General features: G+C 49.5%; 1 protein-coding gene across 1 annotated transcript in view; it reads left to right on the forward strand.

The window, feature by feature from the left end:
• Positions 1–13258, forward strand: part of Parva (parvin alpha) — a 172535-nt gene extending 159277 nt beyond the window's left edge. Inside the window, exons 9-13 of the mRNA XM_045145426.1 lie at positions 261–322; positions 883–951; positions 2435–2536; positions 4065–4137; positions 10955–13258. Coding sequence (XP_045001361.1) covers positions 261–322; positions 883–951; positions 2435–2536; positions 4065–4137; positions 10955–11031 — 383 coding nt within the window. The 3' untranslated portion in view covers positions 11032–13258. The remainder of the gene's footprint in view (positions 1–260; positions 323–882; positions 952–2434; positions 2537–4064; positions 4138–10954) is intronic.
• The last annotated feature ends 9097 nt before the right edge of the window (positions 13259–22355 follow it).

The raw sequence follows: 22355 nt of genomic DNA on the forward strand, positions 1-22355 counted from the left end.
ACTTTGGAGCTGTGACGGCATCAGGATATGGTGGAATGGAAATAGTGGGTAGAAAGGATGGATCTCAGGTCAGGCTACCTGCTAGACCCCTGTCTCCTGGTGGCCACACTTGTACAGGGGTCCCAGAAATACCCAGGCTGTACCCTGGAGCACCCCCACACTAGTCAGCTGCTTGGCCATCAAAGGTTCATGGTCTGAGACTGGCTGAGCTTTCCACCAGGAAGCCATTCTGGGCTGCACAGTGTGTCTCTCTCTTTCAGAACGCGATGCCTTTGACACCCTGTTTGACCATGCACCAGACAAACTGAATGTGGTGAAGAAGGTGGGTGCGGGGTGCCTGGGGAAGTGAGGGGCAGGTTCCCACAAGACACTGGTGAAGCGCATCCCACAACTGCTATCACCACCTTATCCCTGTGACCCCGGGCTGTGCCTGATGGCTGTTAGTTCATTGCTGGCATCTCATCCGGGCCCTTCTCCCATCAGGGCGCCCGCCTTGTCTTCCCACCCACTCTGACCCCCATCTTCCCTGCTGCTCATGCAGATTTCCCCATGTCCCTGGGCACAGGTGGTGCCTCCAAAGCATAGATTGGCAGGAGGGACCCAGAGGGTCATTTGTTTTCTCTTGCTTCTCAATTCCCCTTCTGTCCTCCAGACCCCGAACTCAGATGACCCCCATGTCATCCTGCCTCTAGGACTCCCTTGTCCCTCTCAGCCCTGTGTCTTGTAGACCGTCCAGCCAGGAGCCTGTGTGTCACCCTGTGGCTCCAAGACTTTTGCACAAGCAGTCCATCTTCATGAGTGAACGAATGTTGGGGTGACCTCCTGGCTGAGCACAGTGTTGGGGGGGGTCTCCATCTCTGGACCTCTGTGCTTCTTTTTTAGACTCTCATCACTTTTGTGAACAAACATCTGAATAAACTGAACCTGGAGGTCACTGAACTGGAGACCCAGGTGGGTGACAGCCCAAGTGTGGGAGGGACAGGTCTACGCACATAGCCACGAGAGATGATACATGGATATGTCCTGGTCAGAGAGATGGACTGCATCTCCATGGGACCTTTCCTAGGGGTGTGTGTTGGCATGCACATGCGTGTCTGAGTGAGCAATGTAAATACCAGAGGGTAGTTCCCTGAGGAAAGCCTTCCACCTTTATTGCACATGGGCTTCCTCATTGGCCTGGAGCAGGCTAGGCCGTCCAGCCAGTGAGCACCAGGTACCCACCGCCTGTCTCTGCCATGGCTTCCTCAGTACCAGGATAACAGGCATGGACAACCACGTCTGGCTTTTTTACGTGGCTGCTGGGTACAGAACTCAGATCTTCATGCTTGCAAGGCAAGCGCCTTACTAACTAAGCCATCTCCCCCTCCCGTCCAGTGAGTTGTCTTTAGAAAACCTACGAGAATGAACCCCCGTACGTGCACAGACCAGTCCCCCCGACGCTCAGGGACCGCACACTCCAGCACTAGTTCTTTTCATCCTTCTAAGGTGACCCCAAGAAGCACAGGCTCTTGAACACTCTAGCACCTGTCCACGCCTACAAACGTGGCGGACCAGCCACGTGTAAAGAGTCCAAAAATGCCAGACATGCATCCAACCTTTGTGTGTCGGCTCACGTGCCCAAACCCTAACTTCCTCCAAAGTCCACTCACGCTCTGGGTCACCCAGGACGTGCAGAACCCTGCTTGGCCAACAAGAGTCCTAATCGCTTTGTCATTTTCCAGACAGCAGCAGCAATAGTTCTTATTAAATGTGCCTTAAATGCCCAGCAGCTCCCAGGCACTTCACGTCTGTTTCCTGGCTTGATCCTCACGCTGACCCTGTGGAGCAGGCGCTACAGTGCTTATGCCCTTGTTTTACCAGTGAGAGGAAAATGAAGCGCACAGAGGATCAAGTCCCATAGCAAGCCAGCAGGACTGGGATGGGAACCCACATTCCTAATGGCCACACTGGGATGATCTGTCCTCTGTGCTCTAAAGAAGAGAGACGGCAGCAGGGAGAAGCCAGGCCAGGGTGACGCCGTAGTTTTCCCTCTGTTTGAGAAGCAGGACTCATGCCTCTCTCCTTGAACATCACCCGTCCTTCCTAAGGCTGCCCTAGCTGACTCCTCACCGTCCACACGTACAGCAGTGTCGCTCCAGTAGGCAAGGTGACCTTCCTAAATCATGCAGGGCAGGTGCCACATTGCATCCCTAGCCGTCTCCCCTGGGACCGTGAATGCCACAAGTGCCTTGACAGTGAGAGCCACACTTCACCCGCCCCTGGCCCCCGTGTCACACGGTTAGTGCAGGGTCACCTGACCCTGGGCCATGGACCTGTGACTCTCATGCTGACCATCGGGTCCAGGGGCAGCTCCCTAGTGGACCTCCCTGCCAGCAGCCTCCCCACAACATGGAGCCAATGAAGAAGGCTCCAGCCAATGCCTGGCTCTCTGCAGTTTGCAGATGGGGTCTACCTGGTGCTGCTCATGGGACTCCTGGAAGGCTACTTTGTACCACTACACAGTTTCTTCCTGACCCCAGACAGCTTCGAGCAGAAGGTAAGAGGAAGGGCCTCTGGGGGACCTGCAGCCCACATCCTCGCTTGTACTTGACCTGACAGCCCCGCTGGGAGAGAGCCAGTCCAGACCCCAGGCCTCCTGAGAACCCTCGCTCACGCCTCCCCTAACCCAGTTCCGCTAGGCACGTGTTCCTGCAGTTGCACGGGCGTGTCTCTGCCAGAGGTGACAGGTGGTGGCTGGGAGACCTGTCAGCTCTGAGAGCCACGGTTAGCCTGGGCCTTTGTGTTGTGCGGATGGGAGAGCTGAGCCAGGCACGGGTCTCATACCATAGCCTAGGCATGCTTCAAGTTTACTTCATAACCCAAGATAGACTTGAACTTGTGGCGGTACTCCCCAAGGACTGGGATTACAGGCATGTGCTACCATGCCTAGCGATTTAAAAACCAAAATTATTTGCAAGCAGAAAGAGACAGAGAGAGAGAACAGAGAGAAATAGGGCCTCGAGTCACTGTAGATGAATTACAGATGCACGTGCCACTTTGTGCATCTGTCTTTACGTGGGTACTGGGGACTGGAACCCAGGTCATTTGGCTTTGCAGGTTAGCACCTTAACCACTGAGCCATCTCTCCAGCCCCTTAGTGATTTTAAGTGCTTTATTATTCTTTTAATATTTTATTTTTATTTATTTATTTGAGAGTGAGAGAGTGAAAGAATCACGTAGACAGAGAATGGGATGGGCACACCAGGGCCTCTAGACACTGCAAACAAACTCCAGACGCATGTACCACCTTGTGCATCTGGCTTTATGTGGGTCCTGGGGAATCAAAACTTGGGTCCTTTGTCTTGCAGGCAAGCACCTTAGCCTCCAAGCCATCTCTCCAGCCCTTGAGTGATTTATTTTATTTTATTTTTATACTGCTGGAGATTGAATCCAAAGCCTGGTACATTCTAGGCAAGTACTGCAGACTTAGCTATATCACCAGCCCTTTTTAAGTTGATTTGGGTTGAGTTTTGTTTGATGTTGGCTTTGGCCAGCTGGTTCTCACAGCCTTTCCTAGGCAGCCACATCCTACTTGGCAAGTCAGGAGTCGTTTGGTCTAACACAGACTTTGCTGTGCCTCTTGAACATGCCTTGCCATCTGACCCTGGGTGGATACGTTCACTGACACACTAAAATTGGAAGTCCTAAACCAGGTGTGGTGGCGCCCGCCTTTAATCCCAGCACTCGAGAGGCAGAGGTAGGAGGATCACCATGAGTTCGAGGTCACTCTAAGACTCCATAGTGAATCAGGTCAGCCTGAGCTAGAGTGAGACCCTACCTCAAAAAAAAATTAAATTAAAAAAATTGGAAGTCCTGGAAGTGGATGCACAGGAAGAACCCCTTCCAGTGGCAATTGGGATGGGCAAAGCCACCCTTAGCAAGACCAGTCCATTTCCCTCACACAAGCTCAGCCTTGGTTCCCGTGGCAATCATACTGGGCTCTTGTACTTCCCAGGGGCAGGTCCCGGGTCCTCAGGACCTAAGGAGAGTGTGTCACGACTTAGGCACCCCGTCTCTCCCGCCAGGTCTTGAATGTCTCCTTTGCGTTTGAGCTCATGCAAGATGGAGGACTGGAGAAGCCCAAGCCCCGGCCAGAAGGTACTCCGCCCTTCCCTCCCGGGCTCGGTGGCAACTGAGCGGCACCTTAGTTTGGGGGGTCTGGGTGACAGGCTCAGTAGCTCCTCAGTTTCCATGAACAGTTTGTTACAAGACTCCTGAGGCTTCCAAGTCTCTTTCCTGTTACATCAGATGACTCGGTGTTTGTCTATACTCCAGGCTCACCCCGCCATAGGCGTTCAGTCACCTCTCCATTGCTGAGCATACCTGCCGCCATGAGCTGCTCTGGGAATAGTTAGTAGTTATATGGTGGCTTTTTTTTTGTTTGTGTGTTTGTTTGTTTCCGAGGTAGGGTCTCACTCTAGCCCAGGCTGACCTGGAATTCACCCTGTATCCTCAGGGTGGCTTTAACTCATAGCGATCCTCCTACCTCTGCCTCCCGAGTACTGGGATTAAAGGCATGTGCCACCATGCCTGGCTTTTTTTGTTTTCTTATTATTTTCAAATTTTTATTAACAACTTCCATGATTATAAAAAATATTCCGGGCTGGAGAGATGGCTTAGCGGTTAAGCGCTTGCCTGTGAAGCCTAAGGACCCAGGTTCGAGGCTCGGTTCCCCAGGTCCCACGTTAGCCAGATGCACAAGGGGGCGCACGCGTCTGGAGTTCGTTTGCAGAGGCTGGAAGCCCTGGCGCACACATTCTCTCTCTCTCCCTCTATCTGTCTTTCTCTCTGTGTCTGTCGCTCTCAAATAAATAAATAAATAAAAATTAAAAAAAAATATTCCATGGTAATACCCTCCCTCTCCCCACTTTCCCCTTTGAAACTCCACTCTCTATCACATCCCCTCCCCCTCTCAATCAGTATCTCTTTTATTTTGATGTCATGATCTTTTCCACCTATTAAGATGGTCTTGTGCAGGTAGTGTCAGACACTGTGAGGTCATGGATATCCAGGCCATTTTGTGTCTGGCAGGGAGCACGTTGTAAGGAGTCCTACCCTTCCTTTGGCTCTTACATTCTTTCTGCCACCTCTTCCGCATTAGACCCTGAGCTTTGGAAGGTGTGATAGAGATGTTTTGAAAGCGGCAGACAGAGAGAGAAAGAGACAGACAGAAAGAGAGAATGGGCGCACCAGGGCCTCCTGTCACTGCAAACAAAGTCCAGACACGTGCGCCCCCTTGTGCATCTGGCTAACGTGGGTCCTGGGGAACCGAGCCTCGAACCGGGGCCCTTGGGCTTCATAGGCAAGTGCTTAACTGCTAAGCCATCTCTCCAGCCCATACCAGGTGCTTGCATCACTTTTTTCTTTTTTGGTTTTTTGAGAAGAGAATGAGCCACAGTCCCAGCTGGGGAGTGGGGATCCTGGCTCATGACCTGGCGCTGCCAAGTCTAGCCAACATCTCTCTCTCATTCCTACCTTTTCCTATGTCCCAGGTCACCCTTAAGGGCAGACAGACTTCTAGATGGCAGGTGTCCCCCAAGGGTACTGGCCCTGTCAAGGCCACTCTCATCATCCTGATGCCATGGGACTCTTCTCATAGTGCCCAGTGGGCAGCCCCCAAGCACCTGGCTCAGGACAGGAGCCTCAGCAGGAGAGCGTTGGCCTTGCAGTCTGCTGCCCGGGTCTGGGACAGCTTCATGGAAACTTCCTGGTACAGATTAGAAACAAACTTGTTCTGATCTGTTTGTGTTCAAGCCTTTGTTTTCCTCGGGACAGATGATTTTCCCAATGTCAGTCAATCTGTTAGACCATCTCAGCATAGAGATGACATTTCTTGTCCAATTATTGAACGGCTCAGTGTGAACCTTCCTGAGCAATGTGAGTGGAAAAACACACCCGTGTGATTTGCTGTTGCACTGGGCACTGTGCCCATGCAGAAATTTTCCAGGGCATAAAGGGGAGCAGAAGCGGTGTTTTGTGAAGAGAAGTGGATCCCAGCACAACCAAGTCTATTCTCTGTGTTTCTACCTGGGCAGTGTGGTGCCCAGCCCACGCTGCAGGCATTAGGGGGAGCTCTTTGAAGGTGTTTCCATACCGCATCGGCTGGGGTGGAGGTATTTCTCCCAGCAAGATGTTACTGATGCCAGGCGTGGTGGCTTATGCCTTTAATCCCAGCTCTTGGGAGGCAGAGGTAGGAGGATGCCGTGAGTTCGAGGCCACCCTAAGACTCCATAGTGAATTCCATGTCAGCCTGGGCTAGAGTGAGACCCGACCTCGACAAACAAAAAAAAAAGATGTCACTGAGGTCAGGAACAGTCATTCTCTGCTGGGCGGCTTGAGCTCAGAGCTCTGTGGGGCCTTGAAATCCACTAGAAACTTTGTGTCTCAGACAACGCCTGATGCCCAGGCTTCAGAATTACATTCAGTCATGAACGTAAGCCAACGGAAGCATCACGTTTGTGACCACTGGAGCCATTGAAATATTGGCACAGGGAGCCAGGCCTGGTGGTGCCGTCCTGTAATCTTGGCAACTGGGGAGGAGGAGGCAAGTCCAGGCTCAACCAGGGCTGCGTAGAAAATTCAAGGATAACCTGGGCAACTTAGAGATTCCTGTCTCAAGCTAAGAGGTAGAAAACAAGTCTGGGGACGCAACTCCGCGGTAGATGACTTATCTAGCGTGTGAAAGACTGTGGGGCTCAATGTCCTTTGCAGAAAGTGAAGGGATGGAGAGGTGGAGGGAAATAGAAGTGAAGAAAAGAAAGGGGAAAGGGGAGAAGGAAAGGTAGAGAAAGAAGAAAGAAAAGGTTGAAAGAAGTAAGAGCATGCAGCTGGCGGCTTGTTGTTTTAGTGGACGTGTCTTACAAACGCACGTGTCTCTCGCGTTCTCATCATCAAGTAAAATCACCGCTGGATATGGTTCAGACCGCAGCCAGGCAGGCGGGACTCAGGCGGGCCTGAGGTCCGGACAGCAGGCTGTGTGTGGCGTATGTGAACTGTGGTATCCGCTAGCCAGGACCAGACTGCCGTGAACAATGAGGGTTACTCTGCTAGCCATCTCTGGGGTGGCTGTCATCCACAACCACAGATGTGAAAGCTCTCTGGCCCTCTTCCCCACGGCCCTGGACAAAGAGTGCTCAGAGCTCACGGTGGCAGACACTTCAGACTCTGCTCAGCAGGTGTTGACCACAGAAACTGCCGGGGCCAAGGTGAATGGCACAGCCAGGTTAGACACCATGTGCCCTCATGCAGTGGAGATGGACTCTCAGAAGTCCACACCTCGATCCTTGGAATCTGGTCATGTTACCTACTAAACGGATGAGCTTGACATGAGAAGATCTTTCTGGATTAGCCCAGGAGTCCCCATGATGTCACAGTAGTCCTTACAAATAGTAGAGGAGGCGTGGGACACGAGAAAGGCTCGCACAGCCGTGGCTGGAGTCTGCGTGGTGGCACATCCCATCCACCCATACTCAGAGCCTAATGGGCCACCTTCATGGGCATAGTGGGTGAGAGAGGACAAGGGGAGCCCCAGTTAGAAGCCTGGCACAGTGACCTCAGAGCCCCTCTGCCTTGCCCATCACACACACACTCCCATCGCCCCCCCCCCCACTCTGCCTTTCCAGAAATTCCTCCCTAGAGTTACAGCCTCCTGTTTGACCTGTGTAAAATCTGAATGCTGCTACACTCAGCCCAAGCAGTGGGAAGGACAGGAATCAGCCCCCGGGGGGAGGGGGAGTAGGATCCCCTCTGGAGGCACCTCTTCCTGGGATTCAACCCAAGCAGGGCAAGGTGACAGGGACCAGCCCTTCACCTACCCTCCCACCAGGGTCCCAAATGGAGAATCTGAAATGTAGGCCAACAGGGAAGCAGGAAGGAAGGGCAGCCATGGGTTCCAGGCCTCTCTGGAGTGCCCCCTGGGGATCCCAGATTCTATCAGCAGGAGAGTTTGACATGTGCCCGGGCCCAGCTAGGGCAGAGCTGGGTTGGTGTGAAACCAAGATCAGGCGTGGGAAGGGGTGTCCAGGTGAGGGGAGCCTACAGAGTTCACAGCCTGACAACCTTTGGCTTACAGCTGAAATATTACCTGGAGCCTGGGGTCTTGGGTCTCTGTATACCTGGCTATGGCAGCTCCAGCCACAACAGCCCCCAAGACCAAGGCAGTCACCACCCCACCTGCCCCGAAGGGCTCTGCCCTGACTTTATGGAAGCTTGGTTCTATGGACCAGAGTGTGGCCACAGCCTGGCCTCCTTCCCTGTGGCTCAGTGCCGTCTCTCCCAGCTTGGCATCCCAGGAGAGCAGTTATCTTGTCTGACATCACTTACCTTGGCTGACCGCCTGTACAGTTACTTCCAGTGTCTTTTTTTTTTTTTGAGGTAGGGTCTCACTCTAGCCCAGGTTGACCTGGAACTCGCTATGTACTCTCAGGGTGGCCTCGAACTCACGGCGATCCTCCTACCTCTGCCTCCTGAGTGCTGGGATTAAAGGCGTGCACCACCACTCCCAGCTCTTCCAATGTCATTTTTATTTTAAAAAATGACTTGAGTAAAAGGTGCATGTTGCAGTCAGGTTTGCATTGCTGGTAGAAATCACCCAACCTAGAGCAGCTTGTAGGAAAAAGAGGTTTATTTTGGCTTACAGGCTCGAGGAGAAGCTCCACGATGGCAGGGGAAACGATGGCATGAGCAGAGGGTGAACATCACCCCCTGGCCAACATAAGGTGCACCATAGCAACAGGACAGTGCACGAAACACTGGCAAGGGGGAAACTGGCTATAACACTCATAAGCCTGCCCCCAACAATACACCACCTCCAGGAGGCTTTAATTTCCAATTGCCATTAGCTGGGGAGACTAGCGTTCAGAACACCGAAGTTTATGGGGACACCTGAATCAAACCACCATGAAGCATAACACAGATGGGTGGAGGTTAGTGAAATATTACCAGATGAGGCACCCAGACAGCCACCACCTTGGTCAAGGACAGGAGGAATAGCAGCTCTCAGGAGTGCCCTCTCCCTTACTCTGTAGCCTCCCTGTCTGAACAGAATCCTCTCCTTTCTAAGTCTCCCCCCAAACACACTTCAGGGGGGAAGGGGGAGGGGGCCTAGAACTGGTTTTGCGTTTGCTTTTCCTTATCATTTCATTTCCCAGGTGTGAATTCCTAAACAGTAGAGTGTTCCTTTTTTTGTTGTTGTTTTCTTTTCTTTTCTTTTTCTAGGTAGGGTCTTGCTCTAGCCCAGGCTGACCTGGAATTCACTATGTAGTCTCAGGGTGACCTTGAACGCACTGTGATCCTCCTACCTCGGCCTCCCAAGTGCTGGGATTAAAGGCGTGCGCCACCACGCATGGCCTCAGAGTTCCTTTTTAAAATTTGTTTAGTTCTCCAAAGAATGGCTCAATAAGGGAAGGCTGAGGGGATGGAGAAGGTGCGGGAGCCAGCAGAAGGAGGCCTGGAGAAGAGGGAGACCTGGAAATGGATGGACAGTGGATAGAAGGAAAAGGGAAAGGGAGGAGGAAGGGAGGAAGGGAGGAAGGGATGGATGAAGGCTGTGATGTGTCAGAGGGTCAGACCCAGCCTCTAACCCACAAAAATCATCCCAGCTCTGCTTTCAGGAGCCAGCGGTCCCCCACCCACACCACCTCTCTAGCTTTCAGCTCTGTGAGAGCTGAGTTTAGCGAGACCCAGCCAGCTCTCCTGGGGCTCTGTCCAGTTCTTTTTTTGTTTTTCAAAGTCGGGTTTTGCTGTAGCCCAGGCTGACCTGGAACTCACTATGTAGTCTTGGGGTGGCCTCAAACTCACTGTGATCCTCCTACCTCTGCCTCCCCATTGTTGGGATTAAAGGCGTGCGCCACCACACCTAGCTCTCTGCCCAGTTCGTTAGCTGGCAGGCTCCTGTTACTTTAGGTCATTATGTGGATGGGAGAAGAGGAGGGAAGAGAAAGGGAAGGAGGGAAGGAAGGGGAAGAGAAGGAGAGATGAAAAGGAGGGAGGGTGGAAGGGAAAAGGATGGGGCAGGATAGAGAAGAGGGAAGAAAAAAGGGATGAAGGAAGGAAAGGGAATGAGAGAAGAGAAGAGAGGAGAGGAGAGGAGAGGAGAGGAGAGGAGAGGAGAGGAGAGGAGAGGAGAAGAGAAGAGAAGAGAAGAGAAGAGAAGAGAAGAGAAGAGAAGAGAAGAGAAGAGAAGAGAAGAGAAGAGAAGAGAAGAGAAGAGAAGAGAAGAGAAGAGAAGGACAGGGAGGAAGAGAGGGAGGACGGGAAGCTGGGTTAGTTCCTAGCCCTCTGCATGGCTCTGTCCTTCATGTGAAGTGGACTTTGCTGAATCTTCCCTGCCTGGTCCCCTCCATCCTGTGCAGCCCTGTGTCCCTAGCAGCTGACACCCCTTGAAATACCAAACAAATTTTAAAAAGGAACTCTGAGGCCAGGTGTGGTGGTGCATGCCTTTAATCCCAGGACTCAGGAGAAGCAGAGGTAGGAGGATCGCCGTGAGTTCAAGGCCACCCAGAGACTCCATAGTGAATTCCAGGTCAGCCTGGGCTAGAGTGAGACCCTACCTAGAAGAACCAAAGGCAGACACAGGAAAGACAGGCCTCAGGGACAGGTGAGCCTCCAGGCAGAGCGAACACCAGGTCCCTCTCACCCAGAGACACTGGGGCAGCCTGCATGCTCTGGGGTCTGCTTACTTCAGCAAGTGAGACTCCTGGAACCCACCCTTCCGCCCCTGCTGCCTGTCTGCCCTGCGTGCTCACTGCACGGTCTACCCAAGTGCCCACCTCTCCACACCTGCCCCGGTGGCACTGAGCACCCAAGAGCCACGCTGGACAGACACGCATGAGTCGGGGACAGAAGTGGCCAGCCAGTGCCCACCTTGAACTGTGTGCCCCACCGAGGTGACTGATGGTTTTGTGTTCCTCTGCAGACATTGTCAACTGTGACCTGAAGTCCACATTGCGAGTGCTATACAACCTCTTTACCAAGTACCGGAACGTGGAGTGAAGGCCCTGGGTCACCACCCGCCGCACTGCCCAGCCACGCTTGCCGCGGGGCACCAGGGTAGCCCCAGAACTGCTTTGGCCCTGCTTGTTCCTGTCTCTGCTCTCTGTCACAAGCCCAGCGATGGCCCCGGGGATGGCGGCCGTTGAAATCAGGAAGGAAGTGACCAATAACCCAGCGGTCTGACCACACGCTCCCAGGCCCTGCAGTGGCCCTGGAAAGTTGCCCCCATCCCAGTGCAGTGCCCAGATTTCCCTCCCTGCGGTGTGGGAATCACCATCGGTGTGGAACACTCCCCAGAACATGGAGACAACCAAGGTCACCACCGACGGGTAGACACCATGCCAACGTCGTCGACACACAGGGCTCGCTCTGTGGTACTCAAATTTCATGAGCCCTCAGAACCCCGCTCAAGTAGATGTCATTACCCCGTTGTACAGTTGAGGAAACCGAGGCTCAGAGGTTGGGAGACTTGCTACCCGTGAGCGTTTGTGCTCCCTCTTTGAGCAACTTCTCTGTGAATAACTGGTTGATTGCATTCCGTTCTGCGCTTGTTCCGAAGTGTGTGCGTGCGTGTGTGTGCGTGCATCACTCAGGCACACCTACACGCCCGAAGCAGAGAGAAGCTCTGATCTCACACGAGGGGAGGGCAGGCCAGGCCGGGGCTTGGTGATTCACACTGAAATTGCCAAATTGAATTTAACCCAATTAATACTGCGTGTGTGGCAGGAGTCATGTCCCACAAATCCTTTGTGCAGATGAAAATTACTCTTAATTCCTTCAGATTTGTAGCAAGCCCACGTTCTGGTTTCAGGGTGACGTTTGGGAAGCATTCTGTTTGGAATTAGTGGAGTGGTGCATCTCCCAGCCTTTTCTGCTTGATTGCATGTAATGGACATGCCCTATTTTTCCTGCAAAAGAAGTACTCAATTCATTATCGTTAGGCAAATGTACAATATACTCGGGCCCCACAGAGAGCTGGGTGCAGGCCCATCAGAGCATCGCCTGGGAAGTAGGGCTCTTCAACAGAGACCCTTGAACTTTAAAGAAAGGAACTCCTTTTTGCCTTCTAATTGATCATTTAGACCATTCTGGCTAAGTCTGCCCACATGCAATTACTGGCTAATTCCAGGCAAGGAAAAATGTCAGTCATTTAAACCAAAGCAGGGCAGTTTCCTTGCGTGGGTGACTGGAGGGCTGGTGGTTGCATGTATCTCCTGCATGTGACCCTGACGTGGCACCACAGAGTTCTGCTGTGAGGCCCGCGGGATCAGGAGAGGGGCTGAGGGGAGAAGGTGGCGTGAGGCCTAGGGAACACGATGCAGGCAGGGGAGATTATCTGAAAGCTCAAAGTAATGGTACTAAACACTCATCTCCTCAATCCAACAAGGCCAATGTTGGGTCTTCCTCTTAGAAGCCTCATCATGATGTCACAGACACCAGCTTGTGTGGGGCTCCCTTGTCCCCTGAACTCAGTCACTTTCCTCACTGTGACCAATCATGTCAGCAGGAATCTCCAAGGTGGCAGGGATGGACAGCCGGGAACCCCACACGTCTTGGCAAAGCAGGAAGTAGAAAGCAGACAGAAAATGGGACCAAGCTATAAAGCCTTAGGGCCCTCCCCTAGGGATCGACTTCCTCTAGCAAGGGTTACACCCCCAAGTGAAGGCTCCACTACCTTCCAAAAAAAAAAAAAAAAAAAAAAACACGGTGCTGCCAACTGGGGACCAAGTGAGCCTCTGGGGGGTACATTTCTCATTTAAACTACTCCACCCCGTTAGGCTCCTTGTGAGAAGCCCTCCGGTTTGAGAAATTCCCTGTGGTCTCTTTCTCTATCTATCAGCCAGAGGCAGGCTTTGATCACAACATTCCGAGCTTCCCTTTCTTACTGTCCTGACCTCCCACAGCTCAGCCCCCTGGCCCGTTAAGATACACTGCTGTCTGCTGGCTATTTTGCCCTATGGAAGACTTGGTACTCAGCATCGTGAACATGTACGATAGAAAGGCCATGTACTGTCTTGTGTCAATTTGCATACGAGAACGAAATTCTTTTTTACATAATTAATGAAACAGCATATTTTTTCATTAGGAAACAGTGGGTAGATAGTGTTCCTGCTAGTCTCTTTCCAATTCCTGGTAGCAAATCAAGATAAATAATGCTTGGTCTCCTTGAGCAATGCTAAAGTGGAATTATAAGAATGCAGTCACTTAAACGTGCTTTCCTGTTGGACTTGTGTCTCCTTTTTTTGTTTGTTTTTTTGGTGTCGTCGTCGTTTTTCCCCGTTGATATTCCAGCTGTAAGTACACACATGTCCTTAGTGAGAACCCCCTTATTTTTGTATTTTATACATCTGCAGTAGGAAGACACACTTGGCAATACCTGGAAAGTTTTTAAATAGAATATTAAATGTACCCCAATGGGACTAAGGTTTTTGCCTAATCCAGGATCACAGGGCTGTTTCTGGTTGTAGAGCCCTGTTGTCTCATGGAGATGGATTTTTCCTGTAGATTGTGGGGTCTCCTGCTTTAGACATGACCATGGTTTTGAAAGTGAGAGATACAGCTTTGTAATGCATAGTGGTGGTGAGTAAACGGGGGTAAAGGGAACAGAAAGAAACTGAGGCAATAATCAGGTCTCAGGCTGGGATCTGGCTCAGTGGTAGAGCATTTGCCAACCATGCATAAGACCCTGGATTCCATTCCCCAATGCTGGAAAGATTAAAAAAAAAAAAAAAAGAGCCGGGCGTGGTGCCAAAGGCAGGAGGAGCGCTGTGAGTTCGAGGCCACCCTGAGATGACATAGTGAGTTCCAGGTCAGCCTGGGCCAGAGTGAGATCCTACCTTAAAAAAAAGAAGAAAAAAGAAAGACACAAATCTTTGTAAACTCACTACTTTTTTCTTTTCTAAATTTAAGTTCATTTTTTGTAATAGTTAATACATAAATACCATAGAACTCCAAAAACATGGATGATATCTAGTTTTTCTTAAAAAAAAAAAAAAACAGGCTGGAGAGATGGCTTAGAGTTTAAGGTGTTTGCCTGCGAAGACTAAGGACTCATGTTTGATTTTCCAGGTCCCATGTAAGCCAGATGCACAAGGTGATGCAAGTGTGCAAGGTTGCACGTGTGTACAAAATGGCACACGCATCTGGAGTTTGATTGCAGTGGCTGGAGACCCTGGTGTGCCAATTCTCTCTCTCTCTCTCTTCCTCTCTCTCTCTCTCTCAAAAAAAAATTCTTCTCCAGCCACCATGACCCTGCATGAGGGCCGGCAGCTGTTTTGAACCATCTCTTAGGTACTTTTTCAGAAAGAATCTCCGCCTGAGTGGGCATATAGACAGCCCACTGCATATACCATCCTATGGCTACCTAATATCCATTGCCTTTTTCATGTGTGCTAAATCTTGGAGCTTGTCTTGCATAAAGCTTTAACTGAACACCTGTGTTAAATCTTCAACACTTTTTATACATAGGATATTTAAACGTTGTTAAAGGAGAACCTGAGGAGATGGGCAGTGGCTTAGTGGATAAAGTGCTTGCTGCACAAGCCTGAGACCTGAGTGCAGATCACCAGACCTGTGGGTAAGCCATACACAGCAATAGGTGCCTGTAATCCTGGCCCTGGTGAGGGGAGGGCAGGTGGACACAGGGATCCCTACGGCTTGCTATTGGCCTGCCAGCCTAGCAGAACCACTGAGCCCCGGGTTCAGTGAAAGACCATCTCAAAAGTAAGATGGGGGCTAGAGAGATGGTTTAGCGGTTAAGCGCTTGCCTGTGAAGCCTAAGGACCCCGGGTCGAGGCTCGATTCCCCAAGACCCATGTTAGCCAGATGCACAAGGGGGCACACACGTCTGGAATTCATCTGCAGTGGCTGGAGGCTCTGGCGCGCCCATTCTCTCTCTCTCTCTCTCTCTGCCTCTTTCTCTGTCGCTCTCAAATAAATAAATAAAAATAAACCAAAAAATAAAAAATAAAAATAAAAAAAGTAAGATGGATGGGGCTGGAGGGATGGCTTAGCAGTTAAGGCATTTGCCTGCAAAGCTAAAGGACCCAGATTCGATTCCCCAGGACCCACGTAAGCTAGATGCACAAGGTGGTGCATGCGTCTGGAGTTTGTTTGCAGAGGCTGGAGTCCCTGGTGCACCCATTCTCTCTCTCTTTGTGTGTGTGTCTGTGTGTGTCTGCCTCTTTCCCTCTCTCACTCTCTCAAATAATAAATAAATCAAATTAAAAATAAATTAAATTCTAAAAAAAAATGTAAGATGGACAACGAGTGAGGAACAACATCATTCTCTGGCCTCCACGCTTGTGCACCCATACACATGAGTGTACAAATACACACATGCACAGCACATGCAAAAAGTAATTTAAAAAAATAGTCTTGGGCTGGAGGGATGGTTTAGCGGTTAAGGCATTTTCCTGCAAAGGCAAAGGACCCAGGTTCAATTCCACAGGACCCACGTTAGCCAGATGCGCAAGGGGACACATGCGTCTAGAGTTCGTTCGCAGTAGCTGGAGGCCCTGGTGTGCCCATTCTCTCTCTCTCCCTCTATCTCCTCTGTCAAATAAATGAAAATAAAGTATTTTTTAAATAGTCTAAGCACTTTGTGCTTCCAAATGTACATCTCTAGTCTGCTTTAGCTAAATAAAAGTAACCCTACCCAGAGGAAAACAAGCTCCCTCCATTCTGAGGCACAGGGCACCAAGCAGGAGCTGGGGGTGTCTTATCAAAGGCATCTCATGTGTCTTGAATTGAATTTTCAGTCTTCTTTGAGAAACTGTGCTAAGTCTGTGTGTGTGTGTGTGTGTGTGTGTGTGTGTGTGTGTGTGTGTGCGTGTGTGTGTGTGTGTGTTGTTTTTCCTGCTGATTTGGGGATGGGACCCAGGCCCTAAGCACACTAAACACAGACTCTACCACTGAGCCATACATCCCAGCTCCATTTTGTGTGACTTTGATTAAGGTTTCATGGGTGCATGATATTAAGTCTATTAATTGGCAGCTGTCTAAAACAGCTTTTTAAGAGTCGCGGCATCCCTCGCAAGGCTGTGCTGGGAGACCGGCCTCACACCAGGCTGCAAGAAAAGGCTTTCGCCTCCCACGTGCAGATAGAGTCGCTACCTCCCGAGTTTGGGAGCAGGTTCCTGTATCAGCCGTTCATCAGAGCAGCCTCGGGGTGGGTTGCAGTTTTCAATGCTGCCATCAGGACTTCTTAATTACTGTTAGCTTAGCTTCGTCATTACCGTCTATTTTGTTGTGGCTGCTGGGTTAACCCCACAGAATGAATTGGAGCTTATTTGAATCAACAGTGTTCTGGGGCTATAATTTTCCAATAACTAGACTCTACAACATGTATACATTGTGGTTCCCATAGGCTTCATCCTACCCCAGTACTACGGCAAATGTATACATAATCCACCTCCCCAAATTAGTACCCATTTATTTTTCCACTGGGAAATGAGACTAGATGGAGTCAAACAGTTTCTCCCCCGCTGAAGTGGCAAACTCTTTCAGATCCACCCTGCCTTTAGTACAGTCAGGAATCCAAGTTAGATAGTCCATCCTGGTCATACAAGAGGGGCATGTCCTCACCCCTTCATGAACCCCAACATTACAGAGAATTTCTCCTATCAAAGTCACTCGGATTTACTGGAAAATACAGGAGAGTTGTACAAATCCTCAGATCAAGGGCCCTGAGGTGAGAGTCACCCACTTGGCTGTATTTGTTGCTGGGACAAAACACCCGAGAGAAGCAGTTCAATGAGGGAAGGGGTTGTTTTGGCTCATAGTCTGTTGTGGCAGGGAGTCACGGCCGCAGAAGCGTGAGGTGGCCGGTCAGTCACATGCACAGTTAAGAAGCAGAGAGAGATGAAGGCTAGAGTTCTGCTGTTTCCTCATTTTAATATTTTGGGGTTTATTATTTATCTATTTATTTGAGTGCAACAGACAGAGAGAAAGAGGCAGAGAGAGAGAGAGAGAGAATGGGCACACCAGGGCTTCCAGCCACTGCAAACGAACTCCAGACGGGTGCGCCCCCTTGTGCATCTGGCTAATGTGGGTTCTGGGGTATCAAGCCTCGAACCGGGGTCCTTAGGTTTCACAGGCAAGCACTTAACTGCTAAACCATCTCTCCAGCCCTGTTTCCTCATTTTGATTCAATCTAGGCACCCTCCCATGGAACGATGCTGCTCACATTCAGGGTGGGTCTTCCCTCCTCAGCCCTGTCCGGCAATGTCCTTACAGACATGACCAGAGGTGCGCCTCCTCGAAGATTCTAAATCTAGTCACATTCCCAATGAAGAGGAATCATCACACTGGCTAAGGGACCTGCTTCCAAAGACCAGCTTCCCAAACATGTTCAGATTCCAGTTTCTGTGAAGGATGCATCAACATCAGCCGCCCATAGGTATAATGGCAAGGGTTATTTCCACAAACTCTGAGTACCCGTTCTTCTTCCCTGAGAAATATAAGCCCAGGCTAGCTCCAAAATTTGCCATGCCTTTCACACAGCGGTGGTGGCGTGTGTTAATATGTTCGTGTGTTCCTAAGACAGCAAAACTATGAGAGGACTCAGTGTGTGAAGACATGCAAAGTGTCGCATTTTGGTACTTCAGGCTAAGAAAATGAACCTCATGGAAGAAAACAAAACCCCCCTCAGCTGTGGTGGTATTTTCTGGTTTGTTTTGTCTTCTGGTTTGGGGCCCATTTCAGTCTTCTACACTAATGAATATTTGGACTTGAGGAAAGACAGAGGAGACGTTGGGTCTCAGCGTCATCTGGCCTTTACCTGGTGCCACCAGAGACCGCTCCAGCAGGAGTGCCTCCTGGGACTTCTCCCCTTAGCCGTTAGCCGCATGTCCAGCAAGTGTACACTGAACAAGAAATCACAGTGTGGAGAGAACGAAGTAGTGCATCAGTGTGACTTAAAAATTTGCCTCACTTCATGCAGGAAAAGTACAGCCAGTGCTCCATCTACACATTAAACTAAATTTAACCACGTACCGATTTAAAAAAATGGCTTTTATGGGTGAGGATGTGGGGGAAAGGAGTCCTTACACATTGCTGGTGCGGATGTAAACTAGTTCAACCGCTGTGGAAATCAGTGTGGGGAATCCTGGGGGAAAAAAAAAAAACAAAACTAAAAATTAGGCAGGAGAGATGGTTCAGTGGTTAAAGTACTTGTCTGCAAAGCTTAACAACCCAAGTTTGATTCCCCTAAAGCCAGATGCACAGAGTGGCACATGCATCTGGGGTTCATTTGCAGTGACTAGAGGCCCTGGCGTGCCCATTCTCTCTCAGACTCTCTCCTTGTTAATAAATAAATAGGGCTGGCTGGAGAGATGGCTTAGTAGTTAAGTGTTTGCCTGTGAAGCCTAAGGACCCTGGTTCGAGGCTCAATTCCCCAGGACCCATGTTAACCAGAAGCACATGGGGGCGCACGTGTCTGGAGTTCCTTTGCAGTGGCTGGAGGTCCTGGCATGCCCATCCTCTCTCTCTCTCTCTCTCTCTCTCTCTCTCTCTGTCTATCTATCTATCTATCTATCTATCTATCTATCTATCTATCTATCTGCCTCTTTCTCTGTCTGTTGCTCTCAAATAAATAAATAAAAATAAACCAAATAAATAAATAAATAATTTTTTTTTTTTTTTTTTTTTACTGTAGGCTCTCACTCTAGCCCAGACTGACCTGGAATTCACTATGTAGTCTCAGAGTGGCCTCAAACTCATGGAAATCCTCCTACCTCTGCCTCCTGAGTGCTGATATTAAAGGTGTGTGCCACCATGCCCGACTGAAAATATATATTTTTTTAAATAACAAAAATAGAACTGCCATATGACTCATCTGTAACAGTCCTGAGCATATACCCTAGGGAACCTAAGTCAACATATCACAAAGTTACCTCCATATCCATATTTGCTGAAACACTGTTCATAACAGCCAGGCTCTGGAATCAGCCTAGGAAGTCCAGCAGCAGAGCAATGTATGAAGAACACGTGGGATTTTATTCAGTTGCGAAGAATACAATCTCAGGGCAGGAGAGATGGCTTAGCAGTTAAGGCACTTGTTTGTGAAGCCTAAGGACCCACATTCAATTCCCCAGTACTCACCCAAGCCAGATGTACAAGTTGGCGCATGCATCTGGAGTTCATTTACAGTGGCTGGAGCCCTCTCTCTCTCTCTCTCTCAATCTCTCTCTCTCTCTCTCTCTCTCTCTCTCTCTCTCTCTCTCTCTCTGTCAAATAAGTAAATTAAATTAAATAAGAAGCAAAAAAATAAAATCTCATTGGCAGGAAAATATATGGGATTGGAGATCATCATATTCAGGGAAAGAAGCCCCACCCAGAGAGATAAGTATCACAGTTTTCCTCTATATGTGGAACACGCGCACACACACACACACACACACACACACACACACACACATACATACACACTGTTACAGTCAATTTCACATTACTGGTAGAAATCACCCAACCAAGAGCAGCTTGTGGGAAAAAGAGGTTTATTTTGGCTTACAGGCTTGAGGGGAAGCTCCATGATGGCAGGGGAAAACTATGCCATGGGCAGAGGGTGGAGATCACATCCTGGCCAACATCAGGTGGACAATAGCAACAGGAGAGGGTGTCAAACACTGGCAAGGGGACACTGGCTGTAACACCCATAAGCCCGCCCCCAAGAATACACTGCCTCCAGGAGGCTTCAACTTCCAATTACCATCAGCTGGGTATGTAGCATTCAGAACACCTAAGTTTATGGGGGACACCTGAATCAAACCACCACATGCACATACACATACACATTCACATACACAGACATACACACACTCACACACATACACATTTTCAGTTACTTTCTTGCTGAGACAAAATAACAGATCGAAGCAGGGCATGCTGGTGCACTCCTTGAATCCCAGCACTTGAGAGGCAGAGGTAGGAGAATCGCTGGGAGTTCGAGGCCACCCTGAAATGACATAGTGAATCCCAGGTCAGCCTGGGCTAGAGCGAGACCCTACCCCAGGGCGAAAAAAAAAAAAAAGAAAGAAAATAATAGAACGAGATGCAGTTTATGGAAGGAGGAGTTTAAGGAGGCTTGCCGTGTCAAGAGGCAGTTTCAGCATGGCCGGGAAAGCATGGCACCAGTGAAAAGCCACCAGCGCACTGCAGCCGGGAGCAGAGGGAAAACGGGATGTGGAGCGTCAAGGTCCACACCCCCACATGCACGCTTCCTCCAGGTTAGGCTCCCCCTTCTAATGGTTTCACAACCTTCCCAAACAGCGCTGCCATCTGGGGTATTTGTACTCAAATGGATGAGCCTATGGGGCACTTTGCATTTAAACCATCACATAAAGCCATACATATGACATGAAAAGAGAATGGAGACTATTGGGGAAGATAAAGGGACGGGCCCAGTAGGAGCAGGGGACAGGAGGTGGCAACAGGAATTGAGTATGGTCAAAGCACATGACACACTTGAACAAGAATGTCATTTATAAAACCCATCACTTGTCTTTAATCCCAGCACTCAGGGCTGGGATAGGAGGATCACTGTGAGTTCAAGGACAGCCTGGGACTAATTCCAGGTCAGCCTGAGCTAGAGCAAGACCCTACCTCAAAAAAAAGAAGAAGAAGGGAGGAGGGTACTGAATAGGTTGATATTGTATATATGTAAGTACAATGATTGCGATGGGGACGTAATATGATGGAGAATGGAATTTCAAAGGGGAAAGTGTGGGGGGAAGGGAGGGAATTGCCATGGGATTTTTTTTTATAATCATGGAAAATGTTAGTAAAAATTTTTTAAAAAAGAAGAAAAAAGGTATTTTAAAACCCATCACTTTGTAGAATAAATGCACACTAGCCTGGCGTGGTGGCACACACCTTTAATCCCAGTACTTGGAGGCAGAGGTAGGAGCATCTCCATGAGTTCAAGGCTATCCAGAGACTTCATAGTGAATTCCAGGTCAGCCTGGTCTATAACAAGACCCTACCTCAAAAAAACAAAAAAAGTAAAATAAAATAAATATATAAATAAATAAATGCACACTGATTTTTTAAATAAAATAATTTATTAAAAATTGTATCTGGGAGGCTAGGGAGATGGCTCAGAGGTTTAAGGCTCTTGATTACTAAGCCAGATAGCCCGGGTTCAGTTCCCTGGTGCCCATGTAAAGCCAGATGCAGAAAGTGGAACATGCACCTCTGGAGTCGGTTTGCCATTGCAAGTGGCCCTGGAGTGCTGATTCTCTCTCTTTCTCTCTCCTTGCAAATAAATGATGAATATTTTTTAGAAACTTGTATCTGGGAGGCTGGGGCGATGTCTCAATAGTTAAAGGCACTTGCTTGCAAGTCTGCTGACCAGAGTTCAATCGTCCCCAACACCCGTGTAAAGCCAGACACAAAGGCGCACACATCTGCAATTACAAGATGGCTATAACAAGAAGAGCCAGGAAAATCCCAAAACTGGTGCCAGCCAGACTGGCATTTGCAGCAGCCAAACTCCTGGAGAGGCCTTTGCTCAGAGAGGGGAAGGAGGGGACACACACCTTAATGTTGTCCTCTGATCTCCACATGAGCACCTTGGCACATGAGTGAATGGATGAATGAATAGTAAAATGGCATCTGAACACATCCAGACTTTTTTCTTACACTTCCCAAACAATACAGGACAGCCATTCACACAGCATTTCTAGTAATGAGATGTCATAAGTAATGCAGAGGAGAGTAAAATAAGGGGAGGTGTGTCTGGCTTACTTTGTATGCACTGCCAAGGCTGTGTCAGTTCATTAAAGGGACTTGAGCTTCTGCAGATTTTGGTGACTGTAGGTGGCCCTGAAACCAATCCCCAGAGACACAAAAAGACAACTGTGCTAAAAACTGTGAAAGTGATCTGATTTGGTCAAAAGAGTTCCATGGAAACATGACATCCTTTTTTTATAAATTTATTTTTGTTTATTTTTATTTATTTATTTGAGTGTGACAGATAGAGAGAGAGACAGAGAGAGAGAGAACGAGCACACCAGGGCTTCCAGCCACTGCAAACGAACTCCAGATGCGTGCGCCCCCTTGTGCATCTGGCTTAGGTGGGTCCTGGGGAATCGGGCCTCTAACTGGGGTCCTTGGGCTTCATAGGCAAGCGCTTAACTGCTAAGCCATCTCTCCAGCCCCTGACATTCTTTTTTATTACTATTTTTATTTATTTGAGAGAGAGAGAGAGAGAATGGGTACACCAGGCAGGTTTCCTAGCCACTGCAGACAAACTCCAGACACATGCGCCACCTTGTGTATCTGACTTACATGGGTACTGGGGAATCAAACCTGGGTCCTCAGCA

The sequence above is a fragment of the Jaculus jaculus genome, chromosome 3, assembly GCF_020740685.1.
Source record: "Jaculus jaculus isolate mJacJac1 chromosome 3, mJacJac1.mat.Y.cur, whole genome shotgun sequence".
In the NCBI taxonomy this organism is placed as follows: domain Eukaryota; kingdom Metazoa; phylum Chordata; class Mammalia; order Rodentia; family Dipodidae; genus Jaculus; species Jaculus jaculus.